Consider the following 27,762-nt stretch of genomic DNA (forward strand, 5'->3'; position numbering starts at 1 on the left):
TCAGACTGTATTATAAGGGGTAGAAAAGTTTTAAATGTAGCTGCTGTTATGTTCTGGAACGGCGAAGGGAAAACACCAAAACACTATGGTTGATACTAAGAGCAACTTTTTTATCTACTGAAATCTTAAGTCACCTAATGGTTTGCAATTTTATGGGAAGTTGCTAGAAGCATTTGATGTGATTCCCTTATCAAATCACAGCTAAGGCAAGATTATATGTTATATGTAATGCGTGTGTGTGTGTGTGTGTGTGCTGTGCTGTGTCAATCAAGAAATCACACCAACAATTTCTAAATGAAATAAAATTAAATAAGTTAAAAATGAGTTGAGCTTCAACTTATGTTCTGTGCACATAACTTAAAGAAATATGAATCTATAGATAGATCATTTTGATTATTATTCTGAGAACTAAAAAAAAATACTTAAAAATTTGATGCATGCTCTGACTGGGTAGCTTAGTTGGTTAGAATGTTTTTTTTTGTTTGTTTGTTTGTTTTTTAAAATATATTTTATTGAATTTTTACAGAGAGGAAGGGAGAGAGATAGAGAGCCAGAAACATCGATGAGAGAGAAACATCAATCAACTGCCTCCTGCACATCTCCCACTGGGGACGTGCCAGCAACCCAGGCACATGCCCTTGACCGGAATCGAACCTGGGACCCTTGAGTCCGCAGGCCGACGCACCATCCACTGAGCCAAACCGGTTTCGGCAGTTGGTTAGAATGTTGACCTGATAGGCCTCGCTTGCGGGTTCAATCCCTGGTCGGGGCACATACAGGAATCAATCAATGAATGCATAAATAAGTGAAACAACAAATTGATGTTTCCTCCCCCTTCACTTCTCCCTCTAAAAACAAAAAAAAATCAATCAATAAAAAAATAAATACATAAAAACAAAAAATTGATGACTATATTGATTTATATATTAATTTATATAGCATGCTAGATGCAAAATACTTTGAACATCACCTGCACTTCGTGAATGTCCAAGGGGACATTTGAGGACAGTGTGTGAGCTCTGGCCGGGCAGCTCCGCTGGTTAAAGTGTCGGCCCAATACACCAAGGTTTCCGGTTTGATACCCGGTCAGGGCACATACAAGAATCAACCAGTGAGTGCATAAATAAATGGAACAACAAATTGATGTTGCTTCCTCTCTCCCTTCCTCGCTCTCTAAAAACCAATCAATAAACAAACATTTGAAAACGGCATGTGACCAGGGACATTGCTTTATTGTGTGCAGGCGCCCTGCGTATAAGACGTCCTCCACCCCTGGGCTGTCTTCCAAGAGCACTGCCCAACCACAGGTAACAGCCAAGTCGCCACCATGTTTCCAGAATGCTCCATGGATGGGACCCCAGCGGTCCCTTCGCGAGCTCTCTGTACGTTGAGAGGCTAAAGACAGAGGCTGCGTTCTAAGAAGTCTGAGCCTTAGGAGACTGGGCCAAATCTGCATTTGTCTTTTCTTGCTGGTGTGTGAAGCCTCCTTCTGTAAGGGCTTCTTCACTCACCCGATCTATAGGGTCAGAGGGGCAGGGACCTTCGCCTAAGGTCACAAAGAAGGTAGTTGGCCACACCGGGACCCAAACCCAGCCCTGACTCCTGCCCCTTTTACCCATCAGCTGCCTCACAGCACCCCTGTGGGGCGAGCACGCGCATCACCCCCACTTCCCAGGTGCAGAGCAGAGGTACAGAGAGGCAGAGTCACGGAGGCCCCGGCTCACAGCGGGAGGAAGCCGCAGCGCTGGGGCCTGAACCCGGGGCCCCCCACTTCAGAGCCTGTGGTTTCACAAGGCAGGTGCACACACCCAGAGGGTGCGGACTGAGTGGTTGGGATGAGGCAAGTCAACAAAACTTCTCTATTGGTTTTGAATGTAAAAACGAAATAATTTAAGCCTTATTACTCATATACAGAATGACAGCAGTACCTGGATATCACTGATACATACACACGTCAGGTTACATGCCCAAACAGTATTTACTCTGAGATGCATGACCACAGAAGGAAGGCAGCCATCGCTTTCCCTGCTAAGTGACAGGAAGGCCTCTTGGGGACCAGTAGTCGAGCGGGGCACACAGGCCCCTTCAGTGTGGGCTCCAGACTGACCGCCTGGGTTCGGGGTCCCACTCTGCCACTTGCTGAGCTGCCTGGCCTTTGGCAAGTGACTTTACCATTCTGGCCTCAGTGTCCTCGTCTGCAAGGAGGAAATAATAGCAGCTCTCGCTTGGGAGGGCGGAGGAGAGGGACGAATCAGTTAGTCCGTGTGGGACACCAGAGAACAATGCCTGATACACAGTAAGTGCTCAGTTGCTGTGAGCTCTGGTTATTGTTTCTGTGCCTTGCAAGCGGGCAAACAGGTGCAGGAAGCTCAAATAATGAGGTAACAGTTAAGAAGGAGTGGGGCTCGGATCCAGAACCCCACTCTTAACCACAGCCAGTCGCACCTCGGCGCTCGGAGCCCGTTTCCAGGGCTCTCCCAGGAAGGAAGAGAGTGGCATGTTGGAAGAAGGGGAGATGGTCATTCTGTCTGGCCAGGCGTAGAAGCCCAAAGGCTCACCAGATGTCAAAGCTACGGAACAGAAAGTCCTGGGCCCCGTGATAGGGCAAGGGCGCCCTCTAGTGGTACACGGAACCCCAGCAGCCGCGTGTCCCGGGGCTCTTCCTGTGCGGAGATCCCGAGCATAGCGAGTACTCACGCAATCCTGGCGGGAACCGAGGACCAGAGGAACCCGGACACCGGCCCAGGGCCACTTAGCGGGGCTTGAATCACGATGATCTGGCCTCAGAACCTACACTCTTTCTCTTTCCAAAACTGTCCCAGCTCTGGGGCCCCGAGCACGACTTTGATGTCCTAGGGCCGGCCCTGCAGGGCAGCTCCGGCCGGTCTCCCTGGCCCGGCGACGGCGACATCGAAACAAAGGGCGGTTCCCCTGACCTCAGGCGCGGGAGTCAGGGCTTCAGCTGCTTCCCGCCAAACTCAGGAGGGCCGGGTTAGGGTACTCGGGGCTCTCAATGACCCCGGGGCCGAACTTGAGCTCCAGAAAGCGGCGGTAGTTGTTGGGCGCCTGCGCCATGAAGCCGGCGAAGGGCAGGGGCACGAGGGGCTGCAGGAAGTGTTCGGGGAACTCCACGTCCTGCCGGTGGTCCAGCCACGTGTCCTTGGTCATGACCCCGTTGCGGGGGTAGAAGGGCCACAGGTCCACGTGCAGGTGGTTGCTCTCGCTGTACTGCACGCGGAAGAAGTCGCCCTCGATGGCCTTCTCCCACACGAAGCCGCGCTCGTCCACCACGGAGCCGGCCTCGGCCCCCCGCAGCTGCTCGCAGTTGCCCACGTCCTCCAGGTAGATGCCCAGGTCCACGTCGTAGTCCCACGGGATGATGTCCCCGTGGCGGGCCGCCCCCAGCAGCGAGCCGCCCTCCAGCCAGTAGCGCACGCCCGCCGCCTCCAGCACGCCCACCACGTAGCGGGCGGTCTCCCGCAGCGCGCGCAGGCAGCACGGGGGCGTCCAGCGCCCCTCGTACAGGTAGGACGGCGTGTCCCCCACCACCGTCCCGAAGCAGCGCGGGGTCTCCTTGCTGCAGCCGAACCATTCGAGGCGCCCCCCGTCCCAGCTCACCAGGCGGATGCCCAGCGCCCGCAGCAGCGCCGCCCGCCGCGCTCGCCCCTCGCGCTCCGCCTTCCAGCGCGCGTGGGCCGTGGTGAGCGGGGGCTGGCGCGCCGCCGGGAAGGTCACGTCCAGCAGCTGCACCGCCCAGCCGCGCAGGGCCGTCTGCAGGAAGAGGCCGGTGCCCAGCGGCCGGGCCAGCGGCGCCGAGAGGTTGAAGAGGTCGCGCGCGCGCAGGAGCACCACGGCGTCCCCCTCCAGGGCGTCGCAGCGGGGCGCGGAGGGCGCGGGGCTGTAGCGCGCGCTCCACTCCCGCAGGCTGACGTTCAGGGCCAGGCAGCGCGCGGGGTTGGCCGAGGCCACCCGGGCGGCCACCAGGCGCGCCCCTCCGGCCCGGAGCACCTCCGCCATGCGCTCCAGCCGGCCTGGCGTCTCGGCCCTCGCGCCGTCGGGCACCAGGGCCACGAACTCGGTGGCCACGTAGGTCTCCGGGCGCGAGGCCGCGGCGGGCTGGTCCAGGGCGGGCTGAAGCAGTGCCAGGTGGACGTTGGGGATGCGGGGCAGGGCCAGGGGCGGGTAGGGGAGCACGTCGGCGGCCACCACCACGGGCTGGGCTGGGTCCTGCTGCAGGAAGGAGTCCACCAGCTCGGGCACCGCGTTGTCAAAGGCCTCGAACTCTCGCACCAGGACGGTGACGTGGGGGCCGGCGGCGGCAGTTCCGCGGCGGGGTCCCCGGGTCCGGGCGTTCCTGGGCTGCTGCTGCAGCCATGAGACATAGAAGAGGACCAGGAGGTTGACGGTAATGGCGGCTGCCAGGGCAGCCTGGCAGCGGGTGAGCCGCATGGGGCTGAAGTCAGGCTCTAGCTGGGCCTTGGCGACATCCTGGGGAGGTGGGAACGAAAGAGGAGGCTATGGCTGATTGTCAGCAACCCCTCCAACCCTAGCCTTGCCCTTCCAGCCTTTTTCTTATTTGGTTTCAGCTCTGACCTCCCCTCCTCCAGGAAGCCCTCCCTGATCTCCCTGACTGGGTCTTGCACTCAGCTCTGCACTCCTTCAGAGCCTCCCCCCATCCCCACCATTTTAAATCATTGCTGTGTAGGAACCCATTCTGTCCTCCCACTGTGAGACGCAGGGGGAGTCTGTCTTGGTCACTGCTGGGTCCCCAAGGCCACTCAGCACAGACCCAGGTGCCCATGAGGACTGAGTTTTTATCAAATGAGTCACCTTCCCTTCTTCCTTGTTCGATCCCACCCTTCTATTCATTGTTAACTTCTCATTCATATTTGGGTTCAGTTATCAACACCCCAGACCCCACCCCCAAGCCCAGCTTGTACTTTCTGCTCTCTACCATTCCTTCCTCCAGGAAGCCACCCCTGATCTCTCTCCTGTTCCTTCCATACCCCACCCCTGGCTCCAGGGTGAGACTGATGCCTCAGCCTGGGCCCTCAAGCCCCTCCCTGCTGCCCCTTCTCACTTCCTCAAATTCTGCCAACCGGTCATCTCTTTCCGGATGGTCAGCCAGCTCGTTTTAGTTTTACAAGAAAAGTTAGAAATGTTTCCTTAAATCAGAATTATCCCAATTTGTATGTTGGCCACTAGTGTTTTTTAATAGAAACGGGAAGTAGAGCCGAAACCGGTTTGGCTCAGTGGATAGAGCGTCGGCCTGCGGACTGAAGGGTCCTGGGTTCGATTCCGGTCAAGGGCATGTACCTGGGTTGGGGGCACATCCCCAGTGGGAGATGTGCGGGAGGCAGCTGATCGATGTTTCTCTCTCATCGATGTTTCTAACTCTCTATCTCTCTTCCTTCCTCTCTGTAAAAAATCAATAAAATATATTTAAAAAAAGAAAAGAAAAAAAAGAAATGGGAAGTAGAAAGGTGGCTGCCAGGGGCTAGCAGGAGGGAGAAATGGAGAGTTGTTTAATGGGTTTACAGTTGTAGTTTTGTAAGATGAAATCGTTCTGGAGATTGTGTGCCTAAAATGCGAATATACTTAATACTACTGAGCCATGCGCTTACAAATTGTTAAGATGATGAGTTTTATCGTGATAAAAATGTTTTTGTTTTGAATGGAATGGGCTGCGTTGAAAGAGGCTGCCAGTCTTAGGACTCCCCAGTTCATTGGCCAGACTCCTGAGCAACCCCCAGATGGCGCTGTCTCCCTGTCCCCAGTATAACTTGAAGTTCTGGCTGGTCTCCAGCACCGGAGGTGTAACTAACTCTCTGGGTTCTCAGTAGATACTTTAAAAAAAAGTCCCCGTGGATTTTTATAGCTTCCTTCTCCTCCCAGGGAGGGAGACATCAGCGATCCAGCTAATCGGCAAACCTTCCTAGCTCCCAAACACTCTGACCCATCCCCACTCCCACAATTGCCCCCTCAACTGGGGTCCACCCAGAGAGGTCTAACAGCGCAAATATGACCTCCCCCTCCCTGCTCAGAGGCTCCTCAGTGTCCTAGGGGGAAAGTTTAAGTTTCTTACCACATCCCACCAGGCCTTGTGTGACCTGGCCCTGGCCCACCCGCCCCCCATTCCAGCGCCATCTCTGACCAGGCCTCCTCAAACTCTATGCCTAAGCCACCTCGGACTTTTCTTCAAAGAGGTCTTATTTCTAAGCCTTTTCATATTCTGTTCCTGCTGCCTAGGACAGTCTCCTCTCAAACACCCCTTTCCCCGTGCCTTTTTCTGCTGGAGAACTCCTACTTAAGCTTCAGGGCACAGCTCAAATGGCCCCTCCTCCAGGAAGCCTTCCCGGAACCCCAGCCTGGCTCAGAAGTCCCCTCTGGGCTCCCCCATCCCAGCCCTGCCCGTTCTGGTTCGGCACTGTCTGGGGATGAGTCTGTCGGCCCCGCTGGACCCAGGAGGGTAGAGCCAGGGCTGTCTCCATTACCACTGTGTGTTCCTAGCACACAGCTGGGCACAGAAAATGCATGTGGTGAAAAAAGGATGGCCAGGGTCAGGGTTTCTGTGTCTGTAAAGCGCCTTCAGGTCCCTGGAGCCAAACTCTGCAGGTGGCCCTGCGCCTGGGGCCCTGCGCTGGTCTTCCCGTCTGTCCCACCAGGAATGTCCTCCCACCCCCCTCCACCCATCCCAGACCTGCTTGCCCTTTTCTGACCCAACTTAGATGTTACCTAAGAGTCTGCGTTGCACTTTAAGAGTGACTTCTTCACCTTTAGAATCTTGGCCTTGCCTCTGGACCTGAGGTGGATCCCTCCTTCCTTCAGTCCTTCAGTAGCTACGTGTGGAACTCCTACCACTGCTCTAGGTACTGGGGACACAGCAGTGGACACACAACACACAGACACGCAACACCCATGACCTCATGGAACTCATTGTTGTGGGCGGAAGGGAACTTTGGAACACAGAGTCTTCTGAGTCTTAAACATCTTAGAGTCTCGGAGCTTAGCTACACGGAAGCACAGGCGATGCTTTTAGAACCTTCTAGAGCAGTGGTTCTCAACCTTCCTAATGCCGCGACCCTTGAATACAGTTCCTCATGTTGTGGTGACCCCCAACCATAAAATTATTTTCGTTGCTACTTCCTAACTGTAATTCTGCTACTGTTATGAATCGTCATGTAAATATCTGATATGCAGGATGTCTTTTCATTGTTACAAATTGAACAGAATTAAAGCATAGTGATTCATCACAAAAACAATATGTAATTATATCTGTGTCTTCTGATGGTCTTAGGCGACCCCTGTGAAAGGGTTGTTCGACCCCCAAAGGGGTCGCTACCCACAGGTTGAGAACCACTGTTCTAGAGAGAACATCCTCACTCCACCCTTGTCCCTTCCAGTCTGTTCCAGTGCAGAGACCAGAGAGATCCTGCCGGAGCCTGAATTAGATCCTGTCCTGCGTCTGTTCAAACCCTTTTGTGGCTTAAAATCACTCGAAGGAGAGCCTTCACTGTGGCCCCTGAGGCTAATCACCTGTCCTCTTCCACTCGCTCCCTCAGCTCCAGCCACACTGGCCACCAAAGGCCATTTTCCAAATAAACCTGGGCCAGTCCTGCTGCAGCTCTGGCTGTTCCCTTTGCCGGATGCTCCCCCCCCCCCCCCCTCAGGTATCCACCTGACTCCACCCCATGGCCTTCAGGTCTTTGCTCAAATGTCACCTGTCCAGTGAGCCCTTCCTTTGGCTAACCTGCTTAAAAATGCATCCCTCCCCCCCCCCCCCAAAAAAAATTAAAATTAAAAAAATGCATCTCCCTGTTATCCACATACTTTCTCTGCCCCATCCCTGAGTAATTTTTTCTCCCCTGGTAGTTATTACATAGATTTTTACTTATGTTGTTGATTATTTTGTCTGTTTTGTTCCCTGCTGTATGCCCAGAGCACAGCTCAGTGTCTGGCACATAGCAAATGCTCAATAAATAGGGGTGGAGCCCTGACCGGTTTGGCTCAGTGGATAGAGCGTCGGCCTGCGGTCTTAAGGGTCCCAGGTTCGATTCCGGTCAAGGGCATGTACCTTGGTTGCGGGCACATCCCCAGTGGGGAGTGTGCAGGAGGCAGCTGATCGATGTTTCTCTCTCATCGATGTTTCTAACTCTCTATCCCTATCCCTTCCTCTCTGTAAAAAATCAATAAAATATATTTAAAAAAAAAATAAATAGGGGTGGAATGATCAAGTGACTCCAACTGCTCAGATAGGGAATCTGTGGCTCAGAGACTTAAAGGATGCAGGGACCAGAACTCAGTTCTCCACCATCCATGTTGTCTGGCTGCTTCTGAGCCAGGAGGTACCCAGCAGGACAGAGGGTAGAAACTGGGTCCTCAGCGACCAGAGGGTATGATGGCTTGATGAGGAGGTACCACCTACTGGGTGAGGGGACCAACGAGGAAGGAGAAAGGAATCCTCTGGTACCTTCATAAGATCAAGTCTTGGCTTCTTTAAGTGTAAGGGTTCAAAACCCCTTCATGGAGGCAAGGTGGGTGAAATTATGACTTTTGCAGGTCTGAATGTTCTAGATCAGTGGTTCTCAACCTTCCTAACGCCGAGACCCTTTAATACAGTTCCTCGTGTTGCGGTGACCCCCAATTTCATTGTTACAAATTGAACATAATTCAAGCATAGTGATTCATCACAAAAACAATATGTCATTATATATGCGTTTTCCGATGGTCTTAGGCGACCCCTGTGAAAGGGTCGTTCGACCCCCAAAGGGGTCGAGACCCACAGGTTGAGAACCGCTGTTCTAGATGCTCCTGATGTGCCAGCCCCTGTTCTAAGTACTTTACACATATTAACTGGTTTAATCTTCAAGTTATGATCACATTTAGAGATGAAGAAACTGAGTCACAGAGAGGTGAAGTCACTTGCTCAAGGTCACACAGCTGGAAAGTGATGGACCCAGGATTTGACCCAGGAAGCTGGCTCCAGCCGGGCCTGCGTGGCTCAGTGGTTGAGCGTCGAACTATGTGCCAAGAGGCCATGGTTCGATTCCCAGTCAGGGCACATGCCCGGGTTTCAGGCTCGATCCCGTGTGGGGTGTGCAGGAGGCAGCCAATCAATGATTCTCTCTCATCACTGATGTTTCTACCTCTCTCTCCCTCCCCCTTCCTCTCTGAAATCAATAATAAAAATATGTATTTTTGAAAAAGGAAGCTGGCTCCAGAGTTGTGCTTTAATGCAATCAATTCTGTCTCTCTTGAGCCTACCTTCCATGAGCCTTCCCTGGCTCTAACCTGGCCAGTGCTTTCAAATATGGCACATTAATGAATGCAACTCACTAACGCAACAAAGCCACTTATTGAGTGTCCTCTGTGCCAGACCATGAGTTCCAGGGACAGGAGATGAATTGGACAGTCACCGAGCAGGCCCTCCAGAGGTAGGAAAACAATATCCCAAAGGGAAAAGAAACCAGCAGGGGCGTGGCAGAGAAAAACAGAGACTTGCTATAGAAAAAGGAGCCAGGGATGGAGAAGACAAGATGAGACTTTGTCTCTCTATCCCCCACAAAACAGTGTAAGTGGATCACTTCAGGCCTGGGCTCGCCTGGTCTGAGCTCTGATCTGACCTGGGCCTCAGTTGCTGCATCTGTAGAATGGGAATGCAATGGGTAAAGAGGATATGTGGGAAAGTCTTTGGGGACGAGGAAAGGGCAGTGTGCACATGAGTACTGGAGATACTGAGAGACTTCTTACCTCCTACGTTGCAGGCTGGGGGAGCTTCAGGGGGGCGGTCTCAGCCCTGCTCAGCTGCGCTGCTGAGGGAAGGAGAACCAGAAAATACCAAATCAGCCAATTTTGCACAGTAGAGCACAACTTCATTTTACCTATAAATCATTTTTCTTGAAGTCCTCTAAGTTCAGACACTACCTGGAGCATCTCAGGAATGGGTGGGAAGGATGTCAGTTACCATAGCAACCTATAACCATCCCTATCTCATGACTGTGTCCAGAAAGGTAGGGTTGGAAGTGATAGAAGCGGTTACTATGACACCCACTTCCCTAGACACACTCCATCCTGAGACAATCCTAAAAAACGTCTCCTACCTTCGTGGGTCTGGTTCCTAGGGTCACTGGAAGGGAGACTGCCTCTGTTACCATAGTAACCAGGGCTTAGCCTTGCCTGTCTTGCCTCCCTGGGGAGGGTCAAGCCCTGTAACCATAGCAACTACTCCTCAGCAGAGCATCTTCTCCTCTAAATAAAAATACCTGGTTGGTTTGGTCCATGGACCTCCCACCCTGGGAAAGGAGGGGAGATGGTTACCATGGTAATGCCCACTGGGTGGTTAGGAGGGTGGGTTGCGAAAGAGGTGTTTCCCTCAGTCATCAGTGTTCTTGGGGCTGAGGGAGTGCTAGTTGAGGTTGCCATAGTAACCGATGCTGGTCGGGGCGGAAGAACCATCAAGGACTTAGATTACCTTAGCAACCTCCTCCTGGTGTAGGGACAGGGGAGGTTCGGGGGGGGGGGGGGCCCCCTAACCACCAAAGTGGAGGAGAGAAGCTGTTTGTGTTCTAGGCTGGGGAGGCGTTACCAAGGCAACCAGCCTGGGCCAGGATCGGCGAGGATGGGGCCACGGCGGAAACCATCCGTGGTGGTCGCCCTTTCTCTCGGAGGGTGAAAGCGGGTCTGGGGAGGTTTAGACTCTTTCTTTCTGGGGCTAAGCGGAAGGAGGGGGGCAGAGAGCGGCTCCTCCCCCAAGTCCCGCTCTCCCTCCTCCGGGCGCGCGCCCCCTGCCCGCCCACCCGCGCGCGCGCCTGCGGAGTCCCCCCCGGGTGGGCGAGGCGCGCGCCCGGCCGCGTCCCCGTCCCCGCCCCCCGCCCCCGCCGGGCGCGCGCGCGGGGGGTTGGCGCGGCCGCGCAGGCGCGCGAGGCACAGCGGGCGCGCGGGCCGGCCCGGGGCCTCCATGATGGAGGAGCGAGCGGCCGCCGCCGTCGCCGCCGCCGCCTCCTCCTGCCGCCCGCTCGGCTCCGGTGCGGGCCCCGGCTCGACGGGCGCCGTCCCGGTCTCTGCCCCCGCTCCCGGGCCCGGCCCGGCCGCTAAGGGGGGCGGCGGCGGCGGCGGGGGCAGCCCCGGGCCCACGGCGGGGCCGGAGCCCCTGAGCTTGCCCGGGATCCTGCACTTTATCCAGCACGAGTGGGCGCGCTTCGAAGCGGAGAAGGCCCGCTGGGAGGCCGAGCGCGCCGAGCTGCAGGTGAGCGCCCCCCGGACCCCCGACCCCCGCCCGGCCCGGCCCGGCCCGGCCTCACCCGCCGCCGCCGCCGCCGCCATCTTGGAGCAATGGCCGCCGGGACGGCCGGGGGGGCGGGCGGGGACCGCGACCGGCCAGCAGCGGGAGTGGGGGGCCGTCCGAGCGGGTCCCGGGGGGCACCGGGGCTCCTCGAGGCGGGCGGGGGCCCCGGGGCGGGAGGGCCGGGCCGCGGCCGGCGGAGGGAAGGGGCGCCGGGGACCGGACGCGCTGGCAGTGGCCGCGGGGGCGAGCGGACCGGTGGCGGGGCCGGAGTGCCCTCGGGGCCGGAGGGGCCCGGAGGACTCAGCCGCGGGTGCCGGGAGGAGTTGCCGGAGGGGCTTGGTGGCGGGAGCAGAAGCTCTGGGTGCCGAGGGACGCCCACCCCCGTCCGAGCCGGGGAGGGTGGGAGGTGGGGCGTCGGGGGGACGGGGGACCCGCCGCGGGCGGGAGCGTCCGGCCGGGATCAGGCCTGAGTGGGGAGAGGAAGTCGCGGAGCCGGGGACGCGGGGTGTTTCGGGGAGTTTGGACGGAGGGAACGGAGAGATGGCTGTGTGAGGACTCCGGGGGTCACGGGGGTTGGGGGTGGGGTCTGGAGGGGTTCCAGGATGATGGGGCGCGCCCTCCTCATTGGGGAGGAAACTTGGGGAGCCCTGGCATGTGTGGCTACCGAGCGTAGGGAAGTTGTCCCAAAGTCGTGCCCTCGGGAGCCCGTGCGGAAGAGCTCGGGAGCAGGAATTGCAGGTCGGGGGTGTGGTGGGGTGGGGGGTGGCCCGCAGATGGGAGAGGTGTGCGGGGTGGCCAGTGGAGAGCCCTGGACTGCAGCGGGGGGCGGGCATGTGCATCATGGAGACCCGGGCGCCTGGGAAGGGGGCGATGAGGAGGAGTCCGGGGTTCCCCGGGATGGTAGGGGGAGCGTTGTGTGGAGCAGGGAGGCAGCGGGGAGAAGCATCTGAGGAGCACCCCGAGGGGAGACGTGTTTGCGGGCGTCACGGGAAAGGACCCCAGGGTGTGTGGAGCAGCTGGGAGAGGAATGCGCCCTGAGATGGTGTGTGGAAGCCTGGCGAGCTGGGCTGGGTTTTGTGACTTTGAGGAGTGTGGGTCCATTGGCGGAGTTGTGAGGGTTTGCAGGGGTCCGGTGATGAGTTGCGGGGAGGCCGGGGTTCCTCCGCTGGGTGTTACTAGCAGAAGTCGGTGTCTTCTCCCAGCCCGTCTTTTCTCCTTCTGATGTGCTGTTGCCCATCTGTGTGAGGTGGGGACCCAGATTAGTAACTGACTCGTAGTTTGTCCATAGATCGAGTAAAGACAGCAACACAGTTCTCCCCGCTGGGGTCTTAGCTGTTCGGTAGCCGAGGCTTGGGGTGGGGAGGACTCCTTATGTAAGCGCCCCTCGCTTTTGTGTCCCACTCTCCTCCGCACTCCTTCCCAGCACGCGGCCCGTTAGATCACCCCCTACACGCACTGTGTAGGCAGCGCCAATGTCCTTCCCTCACTCAGCAGTAATGTAGCAGCTGCTGTTGGCTGAGCACGTGTTATGCACCAGGCACTGTATTGAACACTTTGTATATGTTATCATTTTATCCCTGCAACCTCCTGGGAGGGTAAGTGATATTATCTCCTCGCCCCCTTTTGAAATAATAAGTGGAAACGGAGACTTTGAGAGGGTCAGTGATTAGTCTAGGACCGTAGTCGGCAAACTGCGGCTCTTTGGCCCCTTGAGTGTGGCTCTTCCACAAAATACCGACTTCTGCGCACGGGCCACGAAGTTTCAATCGCACTGTATGTGCTCGCCCGCATGTGGTATTTTGTGGAAGAGCCACACTCAAGGGGCCAAAGAGCCGCATGTGGCTCACGAGCCGCAGCTTGCCGACCACTGGTCTAGGATCACAGCCTGTGGGTGGTAGGGTTGGTCTGTCGGTCTTCAAGCCCATGTTCTCTTCCTCTGCCGTCCAGTACAAATGGGAAAACTGTTCTGAGCAAGCTCAGTGGCTCCCCAGGGTCATCCAAACAGTCATAGCAGAGTTGGGCTTGAATCTTGGTCTCTGGGACGTCATGCTAGACCAACGAGACCAACGAGAGAAAAGATGTGCTTTTTCCCTCACTTAGTGGCCCTTCTTGCAGTTTGAGAGGAGTTTGTGGGAAGCACCCAGTTATGCTGTCCGTGTCTTGGCTCCAGCATCACTTTGTACTTTTGTTCTGTTACTTTAGTAAAAACTCAAAGATCTTCAAAGTGTGTATACGTACATGTACAAGTGAAAGGGGAAAGTCCCCTTTGTCCCTCCCCCCCCCCCCCCCCCAGCTATTATTGCTATAAAAAGAGGTCATTGTATGTATCATTTTGTGACTTTTTTTCACACACTCATGCCTGGTGATCCTTTCATATCAGCACAGAGAGCTCTTTATTATTTTTGATAACTGTGGTCCATTGGATGCTCGCACCATAGCTCATTTGTTGATGGACTTTTAGCTTGTTTCCAGTTTTTTCCCCGTGAGAAATGGCTGCAGTGGATGTCCATATGGCCCTGTATGAATGTAAGTGGAATAGACGGTGGAATAGCAGAATAGATGTGTTTGTAAAGTGGTGATTGGTTCTGCCAAGTTACCCCATGTTTCCACTCCCATCAGCAGCACCTGTTTCTACACACCTTTGATCAGGTCACTTATCACTTACAGAGGTGTGACGTCTCCTGTGAGATTCATATGTGTGTGTGTGTGTGTGTGTGTGTGTATACATGCACACATTTTATTGATTTCAGACAGGAAAGGAGAGGGAGAGAGAGATAGAAACATCAATAATGAGAGAGAATCATTGATCAACTGCCTCCTGCACGCCCCCTACTGGGGATCAAGCCCGCAACCCGGGCATGTGCCCTTGACTAGAATCAAACTTGGGACCCTTCAGTCCACAGGCCAACGTTCTATCCACTGAGCCAAACCAGCTGGGGCCTCCTGTGAGATTTTTTTAAGGCTTAGACCGAGTTCAATGTTTCTGGTGAACTCTGAATATCTTTTCTCTGAATGACAGTACAGCAGCTCTTGGCACAGGGCCTGCTGTGCAGTCAGGGCTCAGTGTATGTGGATTGGCAAGGAAAGGCAGCCCATCATGAGGTCCTCCCAAGAGGCACCCAAAGATTGGAGCAGGGAGGTGGTGTAGATTGGGTCTGATAATACAGTAAGCAGGAGTTTGCCGGGGGCAGGGGGTTTAGTCCAAGAAGTAGGTGGTGTGGTTTCCGCCCTTCAGAAACTTACTGGCTAACAGGAGGCTACGGAGAGCACTGCACGATGTGGTCGTGCCCATGATCTGTGGCTATTCTAAAAGGGGAGCCAGTCCTTGAGGACAGGGGGACCCTCATGGCGGAATCTGAGTTGGACATTCATGTAGGAGCAGCGGCAGAGAGATGTGGCGAATATGGCAGCAGAGGAAGTGTGGGTCTGACCCCTCCCCACTTCTAGTCTCAAGGAGCTTTTTTTTTTTTTTTTAATATATTTTATTGATTTTCTACAGAGAGGAAGGGAGAGGGACAGAGAGTCAGAAACATCGATGAGAGAGAAGCATCGACCAGCTGCTTCCTGCACATCCACCACTGGGGGTGTGCCCGCAACCAAGGTACATGCCCTTGACCAGAATCGAACCTGGGACCTTTCAGTCTGCAGGCCGACGCTCTATCCACTGAGCCAAACCAGTCAGGCGCCTCAAGGAGCTTTGAGGGATCCATGGGTACTCATCCTGGAGCTTGGGAAGGAGGAGATGTGGGGCTGGATGAGACCATCTGGGGAACCTGTGCCTGGGGGCTGGACAGAAAGGTCAGCAGAGGGATAGAGAGGCATCAGTTCCTGGAGGACTGAGATGCTAAGGCTGCTGGGGAAGCCTTTGAGATGTTGCCTGGCTGAGAGAGGGAACAGCTGGAGGAGAGGCGGCAGCCATGCCTCAGAACTGTTCTGGGCTTGTGTATGTTCGAACAGTCTGGCCAGAGGAAGCGGCAGTGGGTGGATCTGCTGAGTAGAGAACTTCCAGATTCCAGACTTACCTGGCAGCCGCCGTGGCACTGGCAGATCAGGCAGTGGTGGCTGCTGGCGTTTGCCAGCGAACAGGGACTGGCCACCAGCACTTCCCCTTCCCGTGGGATTCCACTGCCTTGGGATGCTTCAACCACGTGTTTCTGGTTCTTTCTCCCTCCTTCACCAGAAGAACTGGGAAGCGGACACAGAGCAGAGTGGGCCGACTGAGATTCTCCACTTTCTTCACCCATAGACAAAAGCGACTGGGAATTATCAGCCCCTCCCCATTACCTGAAATCCCCTCATCTCCTCGCTGCCCCAGCCCCAGCCCCAGCCCCAATCTTAGTCTGGGCTCCTGGGATTTCTGGGACTGCCTCCTTGTGTGACTGGTCTCTCTGCCTTTAGCTTTGCCATCCCACCCACCCACCCACCCCCTCCCCAGCCATCTGTTCTCCACATTATAGTTGAAACTACCTTTGTAACATTTTCATGTGGCCATACTGGCCTTTTATTTTTTTTTATGATTTCTTCTATATGCTCCTTTAAAAATGTTTTATTGAATTTATTGGGATGGCATTGGGTAATACAATTACATAGGTTTCAGGTATATAAGTCTATACTACATCATCCGTATTTTGTATTGTGTGTTCACCACTACAAGTCAAGTCTCCTTCCATCACCATTTACCCTCCCTTTACTGTCTTCTACCTCCCTCTATCTCCCTTTCTCTCTGGTAATCACCATACTGTTGTCTGTATTTATGAGTGTGTTTTTTTCTTTGCTTAATCTCTTCACTTTTTTCAACCAGCACTGCAACCCCTCTCCCCTCTGACAGCTGTCAGTCTGATCTCTATCTGCGAGTCTGTTTCTATTTTGTTAGTTTATTTTGTTCATTAGATTCCACACATAAGTGAAATCATATGGTAGTTGTCTTTCTCTGACTGGCTTATTTCACTTGGCATAATGCTCCGCAGGTCCATCCATACTGTTGCAAAAGTTAAGATTTCCTTTTTTGTGGCTGAGTAGTATCCCATTGTGTAAATGTACCACAGCTTCTTTATCCACTCATCTACTGATGGACACTTGGGCTGCTTCCAAATCTTTGTTATTGTAAATAACTAGAGGCCCGATGCACGAAATTCGTTCGAGGGGCTCGGCCCCCATTGCCCTGGCAGCTGCCTCAGCATCCGGTCTAATGAGCATATTATGCTTTTATTATTATAGAAGCTGCAATGAACATAGGGGTGCACAAACTGGCCCTTTTAGAGTTCCTGAAGTCACCACGCACCTTTTGTCTGTCCTCTGCCAGCAGCACACCCCACTGCCCTGGCTAACTTCGGATGAGCCTTCGGGTCTTAGCCGAGCTGTCACTGCTTCGCAACTCCAGAGCTGGATTAGGTGTCCATTCCCCATAACATCCTTTGCTCCCGCTTGGTGGCCCTCGTCACAGGAGTGTTGGCTGTCGCTGCTCTTGCCTGTCTTCTGCACTGGACGGAGAACTCTGTGGGGACAGGAACCCCTCGTCTTCTCCTGATTCCTCCAGTGCTCACACAGTCCCTGGCTTGTTACAGGCAGTTGCTGGTGTTGGATGTTGGGTGAATGTAGGCTCTCAGCAGGCTGTGCTGGCGCTGGGGAGCGGAATGCTCTCTAATGGAAGCCCAGGAGAGCAGGAAGGATAGTGAGCAAGTACCTGGGGCTGTGTTTGGTGATCAGCCTTTTCTTCACCTCTTCCCCCACCTTCTAAAACAACTCGTGGACAGGTAGACTTGGGGGACTGAGAAAATACATAAAGGATGGGAATTCAGCCCTGGCCAGTTTGGCTCAGTGGATAGAGCGTTGACCTGCGGACTGAAGAGTCTTGGGTTTGATTCTCATCAGGGGCACAAGCCTGGACTGTGGGCTCGGTCCCCAGTGAGGGGCATGAAGGAGGCAGCTGATCAGTGATTCTCTCTCAGCATTGATGTTTCCATCTCTCCCTCTCCCTTCCTCTCTGAAATCAATAAAAAATATATATATATATTTTAAAAGGATGGAAATTCAAACTTACAAGATGTTGATCACTGTGAATATGTATGTGTTGATTTAAACGGTAGAGAGAAAAAAGTGTGAAGGAGGGGGAAGAAGTTCCGTCCTTGTTCACAAGGGACAGATGAGGCTTCTTTTCCATGGCACACCGGGTGACATATATTTATTCGTTCATCGTTTGTCACACAACCCCTCTAGAATGTCAGCCACGTCTTGTTCAGCGCTGTATCTTCTGTCTACAACTATACCTGATACATAGTTGGGGCTCAATTAATATTTGGGGAGTAGCACTGCCTGGTGTGGCTCTGTTGGTTGGGCATTGTCTCGGGCACCAAAGGTGGCCAACTCAGTTCCCTGTCAGAGCACATGCCCAGATTGTGGGCTTGATCCCCAGTAGGGGTCAGCCAATCAATAATTCTGTTCACATCGATGTTTTCTTCTCTCTCCCTGCCTCTCTAAAAATAAAAATAAAAATCAATAAAATATTTTTAAAATAAAGTAAATATTTGGGGGTAGGTGAATGAATGAATGATACTTTTGTCATATATTAATGCATGAGTATCCCTTTTTATCTTTTCAAAAGGAACCTACCATTGCCATTATGCCTGAAGGATAAATTCCTACAAGTACAATAAGTTCCCATAATTCCTAGAAGTGGAACCGCTAGGACAAAAGGAATGTGCATTTAAAATTTTTATAGATCTGGCCAGATTGCCCTCCAGCAAGAGTGCATCAGTTTATGACCCCAGCGAAGGTGTATGAGTGTCTGTTTCCCCGGCCCCAGTCAGTGCCAGGCAGTATTCAGCATGTGTTCAGTCTCTGCTAAGCTGAGGTGAGACCTCTCCCTGGAGCAGGACAGAGGTGACAGCAGGGCTGTGCTGCACTCCACATGCACAGGCCAGAGAGGCCAGGGCCCTGCGAGCCCCAGGGAGAGGGAGAGCAGTGCAGGTGGCACCTGAGAGGCTGCCGGGAACTGGCAGTCCTGGAGCGAGGCTTTGAGAATGGGCTCGGCCTGGAAAAGGTGTCTGGGGCCAGACTGTGGCTTCTGGTGGGGGCACTGAAGTTCTTTTCAGCAAGCACATGATGTGCGGGGATTGGCTGCAGTAGACGCAGCTGTGCTGTGCTGTGCTGTGCTGTGCATGGTGGCAGGAGGCCTGTAAGCCACAGACATCCCTGCTGATGGGTCTAGCCCAGGGGTGGGCAAACTTTTTGACTCGAGGGCCACAATGGGTTCTTAAACTGGACTGGAGGGCCGGAACAAAAGCATGGATGGAGTGTTTGTGTGAACTAATATAAATTCAAAGTAAACATCATTACATAAAAGGGTACAGTCTTTTTTTTTTTTAGTTTTCAAACGGGCCGGATCCGGCCTGCGGGCCGTAGTTTGCCCACGGCTGGTCTAGGGTCTCAGAGGGACCATAGCTCCCACAAAGGATGGTGCCCATGTCATCTTGTGGAAGGATGGACAGGGAGAATAAAAATAAGAGGCAGGAGTTGGCATGTATTGGCCCGTCTTCTGTGCTAGGTCTTGGACTGAGACGAACTTAACACGAGGGGCAGGCACTCTCATAAGCCCCATTTTATAGAAGGGGAAATGGAGGCTCAGAGAAAGCCCCTGACCTACCCGAGATCGTGCCGCAGGTGGTGGGCGAGTGGGCCTGGAGCTGAGGCTGCCCCAGCCCAGAACAGTGGCGCCCTTGGGGAGAAGCCAGGGACCAGTCCTGCACTCAGGGCTTTGGCCAGGGCCTCCGGAACGTGGCCGGGGGCCAGGATCCTGCCTCACAGGTCGTTGGCCGAGTGTCTCCAGATGACCTGTTGACAGACCAGAGCAGACTGGGGCAGCCCGTGCCAGCAGACGGTGTGAAGTGGTTGGCAGGGGCCCTGGGTCATGTCTGTGGCACGTCTCCCTCATTTTGGGCAGACTCCAGTGGGACGATTGGTCCCCACAGTGGTAAAGCTTTGCATTGGAGCAGGAGCTGAGCCAAGCCACCCACTCTTGTCCCTAAACTCCAGAAGCAGCTTCCTACGCCTCCCAGAGATAGATGCTCTGGTAGGAATAGTGAGACGCCTCCACCAGCAGTCTTAGGTACAGCATCTGCCTTTGGGCGGGGGAGGAGGAGGACCCAGGGCTATTAACGCCTACCTCCCCTCCTTCATCCCCAAGCCGACTTCTCCCCAAAAGGCAGGGAGAGGTTACGCCCAAGCTGGCCCCGCTTTGATTTCAGGGGTTAAGGACTCCTCTTCAGCTCTTTCATTGTGGGCGACATGGCAGGGACTCTGGCAGCAGATCCCGCTTGCTCTCTCACATGCCATTTAACCCTGGCTCAGGGTCTTCACGCCTGAAGAAGTGGCTGCTGCTGTCATTGTAGGGGTAGGAGCTGGTGCTAACTGCCCTGAGTGAGGGAGGGACACACACTAGTAGCCTAAGCACTGCTGTCTTCCTGTTGCCTCTGTGTCCCCAGGCTCAGGTGGCTTTCCTCCAGGGAGAAAGGAAAGGGCAAGAGAATCTCAAGACAGACCTGGTGCGCCGGATCAAGATGTTAGAATATGCGCTGAAGCAGGAGAGGTGAGCCCTGCTGCCGCCCGCCCTGCCCCTGAGAAGTCAGTCCCCAGCAGAGTGTGAGGCCGGCTGCAGCCTTCCACCGAGGGAGAGTTGGGGTCGGGCGTTCTCCCGTCACCAGTACTCTGCGGTTCTAGGAGAGGGGACAGAACGAGACATAGCAGGCGGATTCCGGTTAGACACCCGTGACGGTGTTCATAATGATGGTGGCCACTGTGTGCCAGACACCATCTGTTCATAATGTCTCCTCTCTTCCACTGGCCTGATGGGTACAGTGGCTTCTGGAGAGTGAGGGCTTCTTTCAGGACTCCTGGGGCTGGGATAGCAGCCAGCCTGCCAGGCTCTGGAGAGAGGGTTCTTCACAGCCATGTGTGGCGCCCCCCCCCCCCTCCCCCGCCCCCAGGGCTGCTTTATACTGTGGGCAGGTTGAGGAGCTCAGCCTCAGAGGAAGGAGAGTGGATTGGGGGGGCCTGGGAGTTCGGGATGCCTGAGGTGAGTGCTGTCCTGCCTACTCTTCTGTCTCATTTGTTACTCCTTTGCTCCTTTAGGGCTAAATATCACAAACTGAAGTTTGGGACAGACCCGAACCAGGGAGAGAAGAAGCCAGAACTGTCAGAACAAGGTACCCGCCCCCCGCAACCTCCCTACTTGACCCCCCTCCCCAAACCGAACCGCCTCTTCTTTGCTCCATAGGAAGCAGCATTGGCGGGGGCTGGGGAGGGATTGACTCGCTCCCAGGGCCCCTCCCCACAGGCTGCTCTGTCAGGCACGGGCACGGGGCTGGACCCCTGGGGAGAGGCAGGGGGGTAGTGGTGAAGAAGCCCAGTCCTGCCTGCTGTCCCTGTGTGAAGTAGAGACAGACACACAAGGCCCCATCAATATTTGATGAATAAAATGAACAGATGATCTCCTTTAATCCACATAACAATCCCAAAAGGCGTGGGTACTGCTGTCATTAGCTTTATTTCTCAGAAGAGGAAACGGAGGCTCATATAGGTAAACTAACCAGCTCAAGGTCACACCTGGGAAGTGGCAGAGCTGGACTTGGACCCAGTTGAGTCTGCCCGTTCTCTCAGAATTGGGCCAGCTTCCTGTGTGGGAAAATAGCGTAACTAGAGCTGAGTCTGAAGGTAGTCTGGGGGTGGTTTGGGGAATGACCAGTCAGGAGACTAGAGATAAGGAGCATGGAGGGAAGAGTAGGTTTCAGACACTCAGAAAGTGACTCTGCAGAACCCATGACAATGACCAATTTGGGCTGGAGGGTGAGGAAGGTGGGGGTGGGGGTGGTGGGTATGTGGTGGTACCCTGACTAAGACAGTCTGTCTCCTTTCTCTCCATCCCCCAGTCTCCAATGGCCCTGTGGAGTCGGTCACCCTGGAGAACAGCCCACTGGTGTGGAAGGAGGGGCGGCAACTTCTTCGACAGTGAGTGTGCAGGGGGACGGGTGTGGGGGCGGAGCAGGGGGACGAAGGCCATGCCTGGCTTGGGAGATAAGCCTGAAGACTCCACAGCCCTGCCTGTCCCCACTGGGGACACAGCTGAGGTGGCCTGTCACCATGTAGGTGGAGCCGCCTGGGGAGAGGGCGGGAAGATTCGATGCAGGAGGCGGGCGGGGAAGACCTCCACTCTTGGAATGCAACCCCAAATGCCTGTTGCTTTTCTTTTTTTAGGGGAAATGTTAAATTACATTTTATTACTTAAAGAGATTTGTATTTTTCAGAAAATTTGGGAAATATAGGGAAACACAAAAAATAGAAATCACTCATAATTCCACCACCCAAGGAACTTCATACCCCATAAACACTTTGGCATATGTACTGTCAGTCTCTTCATGGCTGTGCATTTGTGTTTGTGTATGTGTTTTATAAACGGGCTTCCCCTTCACCATGTTTTCTCATGCATTGCTTTTGCTCAGTGTTGTGAACGTCTTTTCATATAAATTAGTTAGGTTGCATGGGTTGAAGAACTGTGTAATAGTCTGTGGCATGAGTGACCATAACTTGCCATAGCCAATCCCTTCTTGTGTATTTTATTGAAGATGATTTTTTTAAAAATATATTTTATTGATTTTTTACAGAGAGGAAGGGAGAGAGATAGAGTTGGAAACATCGATGAGAGAGAAACATCGATCAGCTGCCTCCTGCACATCTCCTACTGGGGATGTGTCCGCAACCCAGGCACATGCCCTTGACCGGAATCGAACCCGGGACCTTTCAGCCCGCAGGCCGACGCTCTATCCACTGAGCCAAACCGGTTTCGGCTATTGAAGATGTTTTTATAGACAGTGTAACAAACGTCAGGAAGTTATTTGTCTATGTCTTCGATTTCCTTAAGTTAATATCTGAAGTGAAGTTGCTAACTTAAGTGTTATTGCAACAATAACAACAACATGATTGCAACAGGCAACACTTGCCAACTACCTAGTATACGCCTGGCACTGAGCTAAACATCTGGCACACCGCGCTCCCTCACATGAGTCCCCGTGGGCATACATGCCCATTCCCCTCATTTTCACAGACGAAAACCCAAGGTGCAGAGAGGGACCTGCTTGCATAAAGTCACACAGCTAACCTAAGCAGAGGGTCCGAGAGGTGATCTCGGTCAGTCTGCACCCAGAGCCCAACTTCTTCACCCCATGCTTCCCTCCTCCCGTGGTGGGAGGGGAAGCCTCATGCACGCAGGCGCACAGGATGAGACGGCGGAAGGCGAGTTCTGTCTAATGTGCGAGGGGCAGGCTCCCAAAGGGACAGGGTCATGGTAAACAAAAGGCTTTCAGGGAGCCTCCTGAGGACCAGCAGGGACTCACCTCACATCTTTTGAAGCCACCCCCTCTCCCCCGCTTTCAGACAGTCCCAGTTGGCTTCAGTTTTTTTAATTGTGGGATTAGCCCTGGCAGATGGCTCAGTTGCTTAGAGTGTCGTCCTGTGCACCAAGAGGTTGCCAGTTCGATCCCTAGTCGGGGCTCATATAGGAGACAACCAATCAATGTTATTAATGTCTGTCTCTCTCTCTCTCTCTCTCTCTCTCTCGTCAATAAACATACTTTGGGTGATGACTAAATAAATAAATAAGTTGCCGAAGTAATACATGCTCATTTGTAGAGTAAATAGAGTAAGTTACAAAATTCCTCTATGTCCCTAGTCCAGTGATGGCGAACCTATGACACCTCTGACACGCGAACTCATTTTTTTTGGTTGATTTTTCTTTGTTAAATGGCATTTAAATATATAAAATAAATATCAAAAATAGAAGTCTTTGTTTTACTATGGTTGCAAATATCAAAAAATTTCTATATGTGACACGGCACCAGGGTTAAGTTAGGGTTTTTCAAAATGCTGACACGCCGAGCTCAAAAGGTTCGCCATCGCTGCCCTAGTCCCATTTTTCAGAGGTCACTGACAACTCTTAAGTTTAGTGTGTATCTTTCTTGGCCTTGTGGGGGCCTGCTACAAATGTGTGTGTGTGTTCTATACTTACGTACTCATTAATACTTTATTTTTAATCTTTACGTGAGGATATTTCCTTTGATTTAGAGATTTGGAGGGAAAAAGGGAGGGAGGGAGAGAGAGAAACATTGACATGAGAGAGACACATTGATTGGTTGCCTCCTGCAGGGTCCTAACCTGGATGGGGATCAAACCTGCAAACCCAGGGACATGCCCTTGACCAGGAATCAAACCCACAACCCTTTGGTGTGCAGGCCAACACTCTAACCACTGAACCACACAGGCCAGGGCTTTTAAACTTTATTATTATTATTTTAATCATTAGCACTTTTTTTTAAAACAAACACTTGAATTGTATGGAACATGTGACTTACAGTTTTTGTTAAGCCATTTATCGTGGCCAGCTTCCCGTGGCGCTCTTCCTCGTTTAGTTTCTGCCTCGTGTCCCCACGGGTAATTTGCTTCCACAGTCCTCGTCAGTAGACGTGTAGTCGGCCCCCGTGTTTGGGTCTCCTGCACAGCATTGTGGTGAGCATCCGTGCCACAGCACTGGTGTGTAAAGCCACCACTGTATTTATTGAAAGTGAAACAGCGGGGTCGGGGCTGCTTATTGAAATTTTTGGTGTGTGGTCTTAAGTCGCCCTCCAAAAAGGCAGTCCCAGTGTGCTGTCCTTTCCATAAACCCCATATATAAAGAGGGCTCCGGGCACTTGACCCTCCTGGCTCTGCTTCCATGCAGGTACCTGGAAGAGGTGGGCTACACGGACACCATCCTGGACATGCGGTCCAAGCGTGTGCGATCCCTCCTGGGACGCTCATTGGAGATCAACGGGACCGTGGAGCCCAGCGAAGGGGGCCCCAGGGCCACACCAGGCCCCGGGGGGCTCAGCGGTGGGGAGTCACTGCTGGTGAAACAGATCGAGGAACAGATCAAGAGGTGAGCCCTTGGGTCTGACGGGTCCGTCCCTCTGTGCCTCCTCCCTCCTGCGGAAGCCAGTGTCGGAAAAGTGAGCCGTGCCCCAGGGGCCCTGCTGGCCACTTCCTTCTTAGACACATTGTGGGCTTCGCTTGTTCCAGAACCCTCTGTCTGTTCATTGTGGGAGCCCTGATTTTGTACGGGGTCCCCTGTACATACTCTCCCACGGCCTTGCCTCAGTGCTGATAGCACACCACGGCTCACCTCCACCTGGCCCCTCTCCTGAGGCTCAGGCCCGTACGCCCCTCAGCAGACATTGAGCACCCGCTGAAGGCGGACCCCAGGCCACATGCCAGGGCCTGGCGGGGAACAAAGCACACAGACACCCCCTTTGAGGAGCTCTTATTTGTTCATTCTCTCAGCCATAATTGTTGATTGTCAGAATCGGTAATGTGATGCTCGGTGCTGTGAAGAAAAGGAAAGGTAGTAAGAAAGTGAAGGGAGTGATGGGAAGAACAGTACCGCTTTGGGTAAGGTAGGTAGTAGGACCTCTTGGTGGAGGTGATGTTTGGGCAGGGAGTACAGGAAATGGAGGATGAGCCACATAAGTAGTTGGAGCGAGAATGAGTGTTCTGGGCAGAGGGAACAGCACGTGGAAAGGTTCTGAGGCGGAGGAGACTTGGCATGTTCCGGAAGCAGCAGCAGGCCAGCGAGGCGGCGGTGGGGCCTGTGGTCTGTGGTGAGGCTGAAATCTCAGGAGTCAGATCAAACGGCCTCGCTGGTTGAGATAAGGAGTTTGGATTCTCTTCTAGGTTGTGGGAAGCCCGTGGTTACCAGCAGGGGTGTGATGTGATCTGATGCCCGCCGTCTGCTTCAGGAGTGTGGGCAGGGAGACCAGTTGGGGGACAACTGCAGCACCAGGCAGAGATGGCAGACGTTAGGTGGAAGGGAGAGAAGTGGTAGCTTCTCAATGGGTTTTTAGGGTAAGTCAGCACGATTTAAAGGATTGGATGTGAGGGAGAGGGACGAAACTAGAGCTGCCTCCAGGGTTGGTCTGAGCAGCTGGGAGCAGCACTGACGGAGATGGGGAAGGCACACCACAGGGCTGTTTAGGATGGGAGGGGTTTGGGGTGCCTGGTGACCCAGGGTAGGTCGTGAGTAGCCAGCGTGGAGCTGGGGCTGGGCGCTTGATTCCTAAATTGACCTCTGTTCACCAGCTGGCAGCACGAACAGGAGGTCTGAGGACTGGCCCTGGGGCTCTTGTGTCTAGAGGCCAGAGAAAGAAGCTGAGGGAGGCAGCAGCTTCGGCAGCTGTGGGAGGAACCAGGAATGGTGTCCCAGCAGCTGAGCACAGAGATGTTCTGCTGGGAGGATATACATGGGGGCGCCAGGAAGTGAGTGACGGATTTGGCTGCCTGGAGGAAAGCGCTCTCTACCGGGCCAGAACCATACACTGACCAACTCTCAGGAGCAGGGGTGGGAACGTCCACCCCGAGGGCCATATAGGGCCCGTGAAATCATTTGGTCTGGCCCTGCCAAGGAATTAGGGGTGAGTTAATTAAATGTTTGACCAAATATAGCAGGCTAATTTTTAAGTTGATAATTTTATATGGCTCGCAAATGGTGTTATAAATGGCCCTTGGCAGAAAAAAGGTTCCCCATCCCTGCAGGCTTGGCCATGGTCCCTGGCTGTAGGGCCCGAGCATTGGTGGTGACCAGTTTCCCATTCCTCCAGGGTGCGTCTCTATCGCTCACCTGGCCTGTGCTTGTGGTTTGACCGGGCCATGGGAACGGTGGCTGCTGAGTCAGTGGCATTTTCTCATCCAGCTCTCCTGACTCAGCACACGTGGGGAGACCTGTGGTCAGGGTTGGGGCTAGTCCCCTGGAACTCGGAGTCGAGCTCAGTGAGGAGTTGGCCCAGTCTGTGGTCCACAAGGGGGTTTGAGTCGGGTGAGCATCTGTTAGGCAGACACTGGGTTGAAGCCCTGGGTATGATCACAGTCAAGGCTCCTCTGGGTCGTGGTGGGTCAGCCCCCTGAGAGCTGGGTCCAGGCTCTGGCCACCAAGCCTCACCCTGGCACCTGAGCTTTGTCACATGGCAGGACTCATGCCCCCTTTCCCCCCTGTTGTGGGCAGGAATGCAGCAGGCAAAGATGGCAAAGAGCGCTTGAGTGGCTCGGTGCTGGAGCAGATCCCCTTCCTGCAGAACTGTGAGGACGAGGACAGCGACGAGGACGACGAACTGGACAGTGTGCAGCACAAGAAGCAGCGCGTGAAGGTGCGTGTGTGAGCCAAAGGAAGCGCTCCTCCTCCTCCCAGGGGATCCCCCTGCTTTGTGTACCAGGAACAGGGTGCCCCTGTGGATGCTCTCAGGGCTCCCTCTGTGGGCTGTGTGGCCTGACCACATCCCAGGTCCCTGTCGCCTTGCCTCAGTCACCTTCAGAGGAGCCAGGCCTCTACTGTGAGGGCCGCCTCTGCCCCGCCTGCACCCTGTTCTCTCCATCCTCCCCTCCAGCTCAGGTTCCCGAGAGGCCTTTCCTGAACTCCAGACCAGGCCAGCCCATGGTGCCCTCTGGCAGCTCTCTCTCCTTCGGGCTCTCTGATCAGTCATACTCAGACATTTTTTTGGTGTGACTGGTTCTCTGTCTCCCACAGTAGATTGTGAGCTTCACTCTGGGCCTTTTCACCATTCTCTCTCCAGCTCCCTGAATGAGTGCAGCTGGGCCCAGGGTTCAGCCCAGAGCCCGGTTGGAGTGCTTCGTGGGGGCTTCAGAGGATGCGCGTGTCCAGTCTGCTGATGATGTCAGGATTCAGTTTCAGGGACTCTGACCACAGGGTAGAGTCCAGATCCCCTCAGCTGGACCTCGAGATATGGCTCCCACCACATTTCACCCCCATGACAGCGCTGACCTTAGGCATGGCATAGTCTCATCTGTCCAGTAAACATCAGTGTGGGCCTTTGTGGACCAGCTCTGTGCTGGCAGCCGGGGTGGGAGACATCGTCGCTGACGTGGAGGAGCTTGTGGGCATCGGCAGGCTTGTAAGCAGCCATGTGCCACAGGGGGGTCAGGAGCAAATACCTGTGAAGTGCGGGTCGGGGACTGGAGATGGCCTTTTATTCACCCAGCCTTTCATCAGACTCCTTCCTTCTTTAGACTCACCTCAGACACACCCCTTCCTCCAGGAAGTCTTCCCTGACTCACCCTTGCTCCCCTTTCCTCCACAAGTCCCACCTGAGCCACTCTGGGTCCTCCCTGTCTGGTATTGGGTCTGTATCCCTCCTCCCCCATCCTTGTGAGGGGCCAGGTCTGTCCTGGCCTCCACATTCTCTCCAGTGTGACTCAGCCCAGACGAGGTGCTCATTGAATTCACTGAGTGGAAGGGAGGGCACGGAGCCAGACCCTAGAGTTGGGTTTACAGGAGAACCAGCAAGGCTCTGAGCACGGGCTCTCCAGCATTGTTCCCTGGTCCAGAATGCCTGGTCCCCACTGCCCCCCACTAGGATTTGCACTACTGTGCACGTCTTACCTCAGCCTCC

At 54.2% G+C, this 27,762-nt stretch overlaps 2 protein-coding genes across 3 annotated transcripts in view; one reads left to right on the forward strand and one right to left on the reverse strand.

The window, feature by feature from the left end:
• Positions 1–1,845: 1,845 nt before the first annotated feature.
• Positions 1,846–11,333, reverse strand: FKRP (fukutin related protein). Its single transcript, XM_070401611.1, has 3 exons — positions 11,301–11,333; positions 9,751–9,812; positions 1,846–4,488 (listed from the first exon to the last, which is right to left on the reverse strand). The coding sequence occupies exon 3, from the start codon at positions 4,447–4,449 to the stop codon at positions 2,959–2,961; it is 1,491 nt and encodes a 496-aa protein (XP_070257712.1). The 5' UTR covers positions 4,450–4,488; positions 9,751–9,812; positions 11,301–11,333; the 3' UTR covers positions 1,846–2,958.
• STRN4 (striatin 4) overlaps positions 10,954–27,762 on the forward strand; it is a 28,590-nt gene continuing 11,781 nt past the window's right edge. The window contains exons 1-6 of one of the 2 annotated variants that reach the window (XM_070401607.1): positions 10,954–11,245; positions 19,765–19,868; positions 20,411–20,484; positions 21,208–21,286; positions 24,048–24,245; positions 26,361–26,502. In XM_070401607.1, coding sequence (XP_070257708.1) covers positions 10,958–11,245; positions 19,765–19,868; positions 20,411–20,484; positions 21,208–21,286; positions 24,048–24,245; positions 26,361–26,502 — 885 coding nt within the window. In that variant the 5' untranslated portion in view covers positions 10,954–10,957. Of the gene's footprint in view, positions 11,246–14,804; positions 14,886–19,764; positions 19,869–20,410; positions 20,485–21,207; positions 21,287–24,047; positions 24,246–26,360; positions 26,503–27,762 lie in introns of those variants that run through there. The other variant, XM_070401608.1, reaches the window with a different exon arrangement.

Source organism: Myotis yumanensis, unplaced genomic scaffold (genome assembly GCF_028538775.1).
Source record: "Myotis yumanensis isolate MYYU_CA2020_CCGP unplaced genomic scaffold, mMyoYum1.0.hap1 SCAF_23, whole genome shotgun sequence".
NCBI lineage: Eukaryota > Metazoa > Chordata > Mammalia > Chiroptera > Vespertilionidae > Myotis > Myotis yumanensis.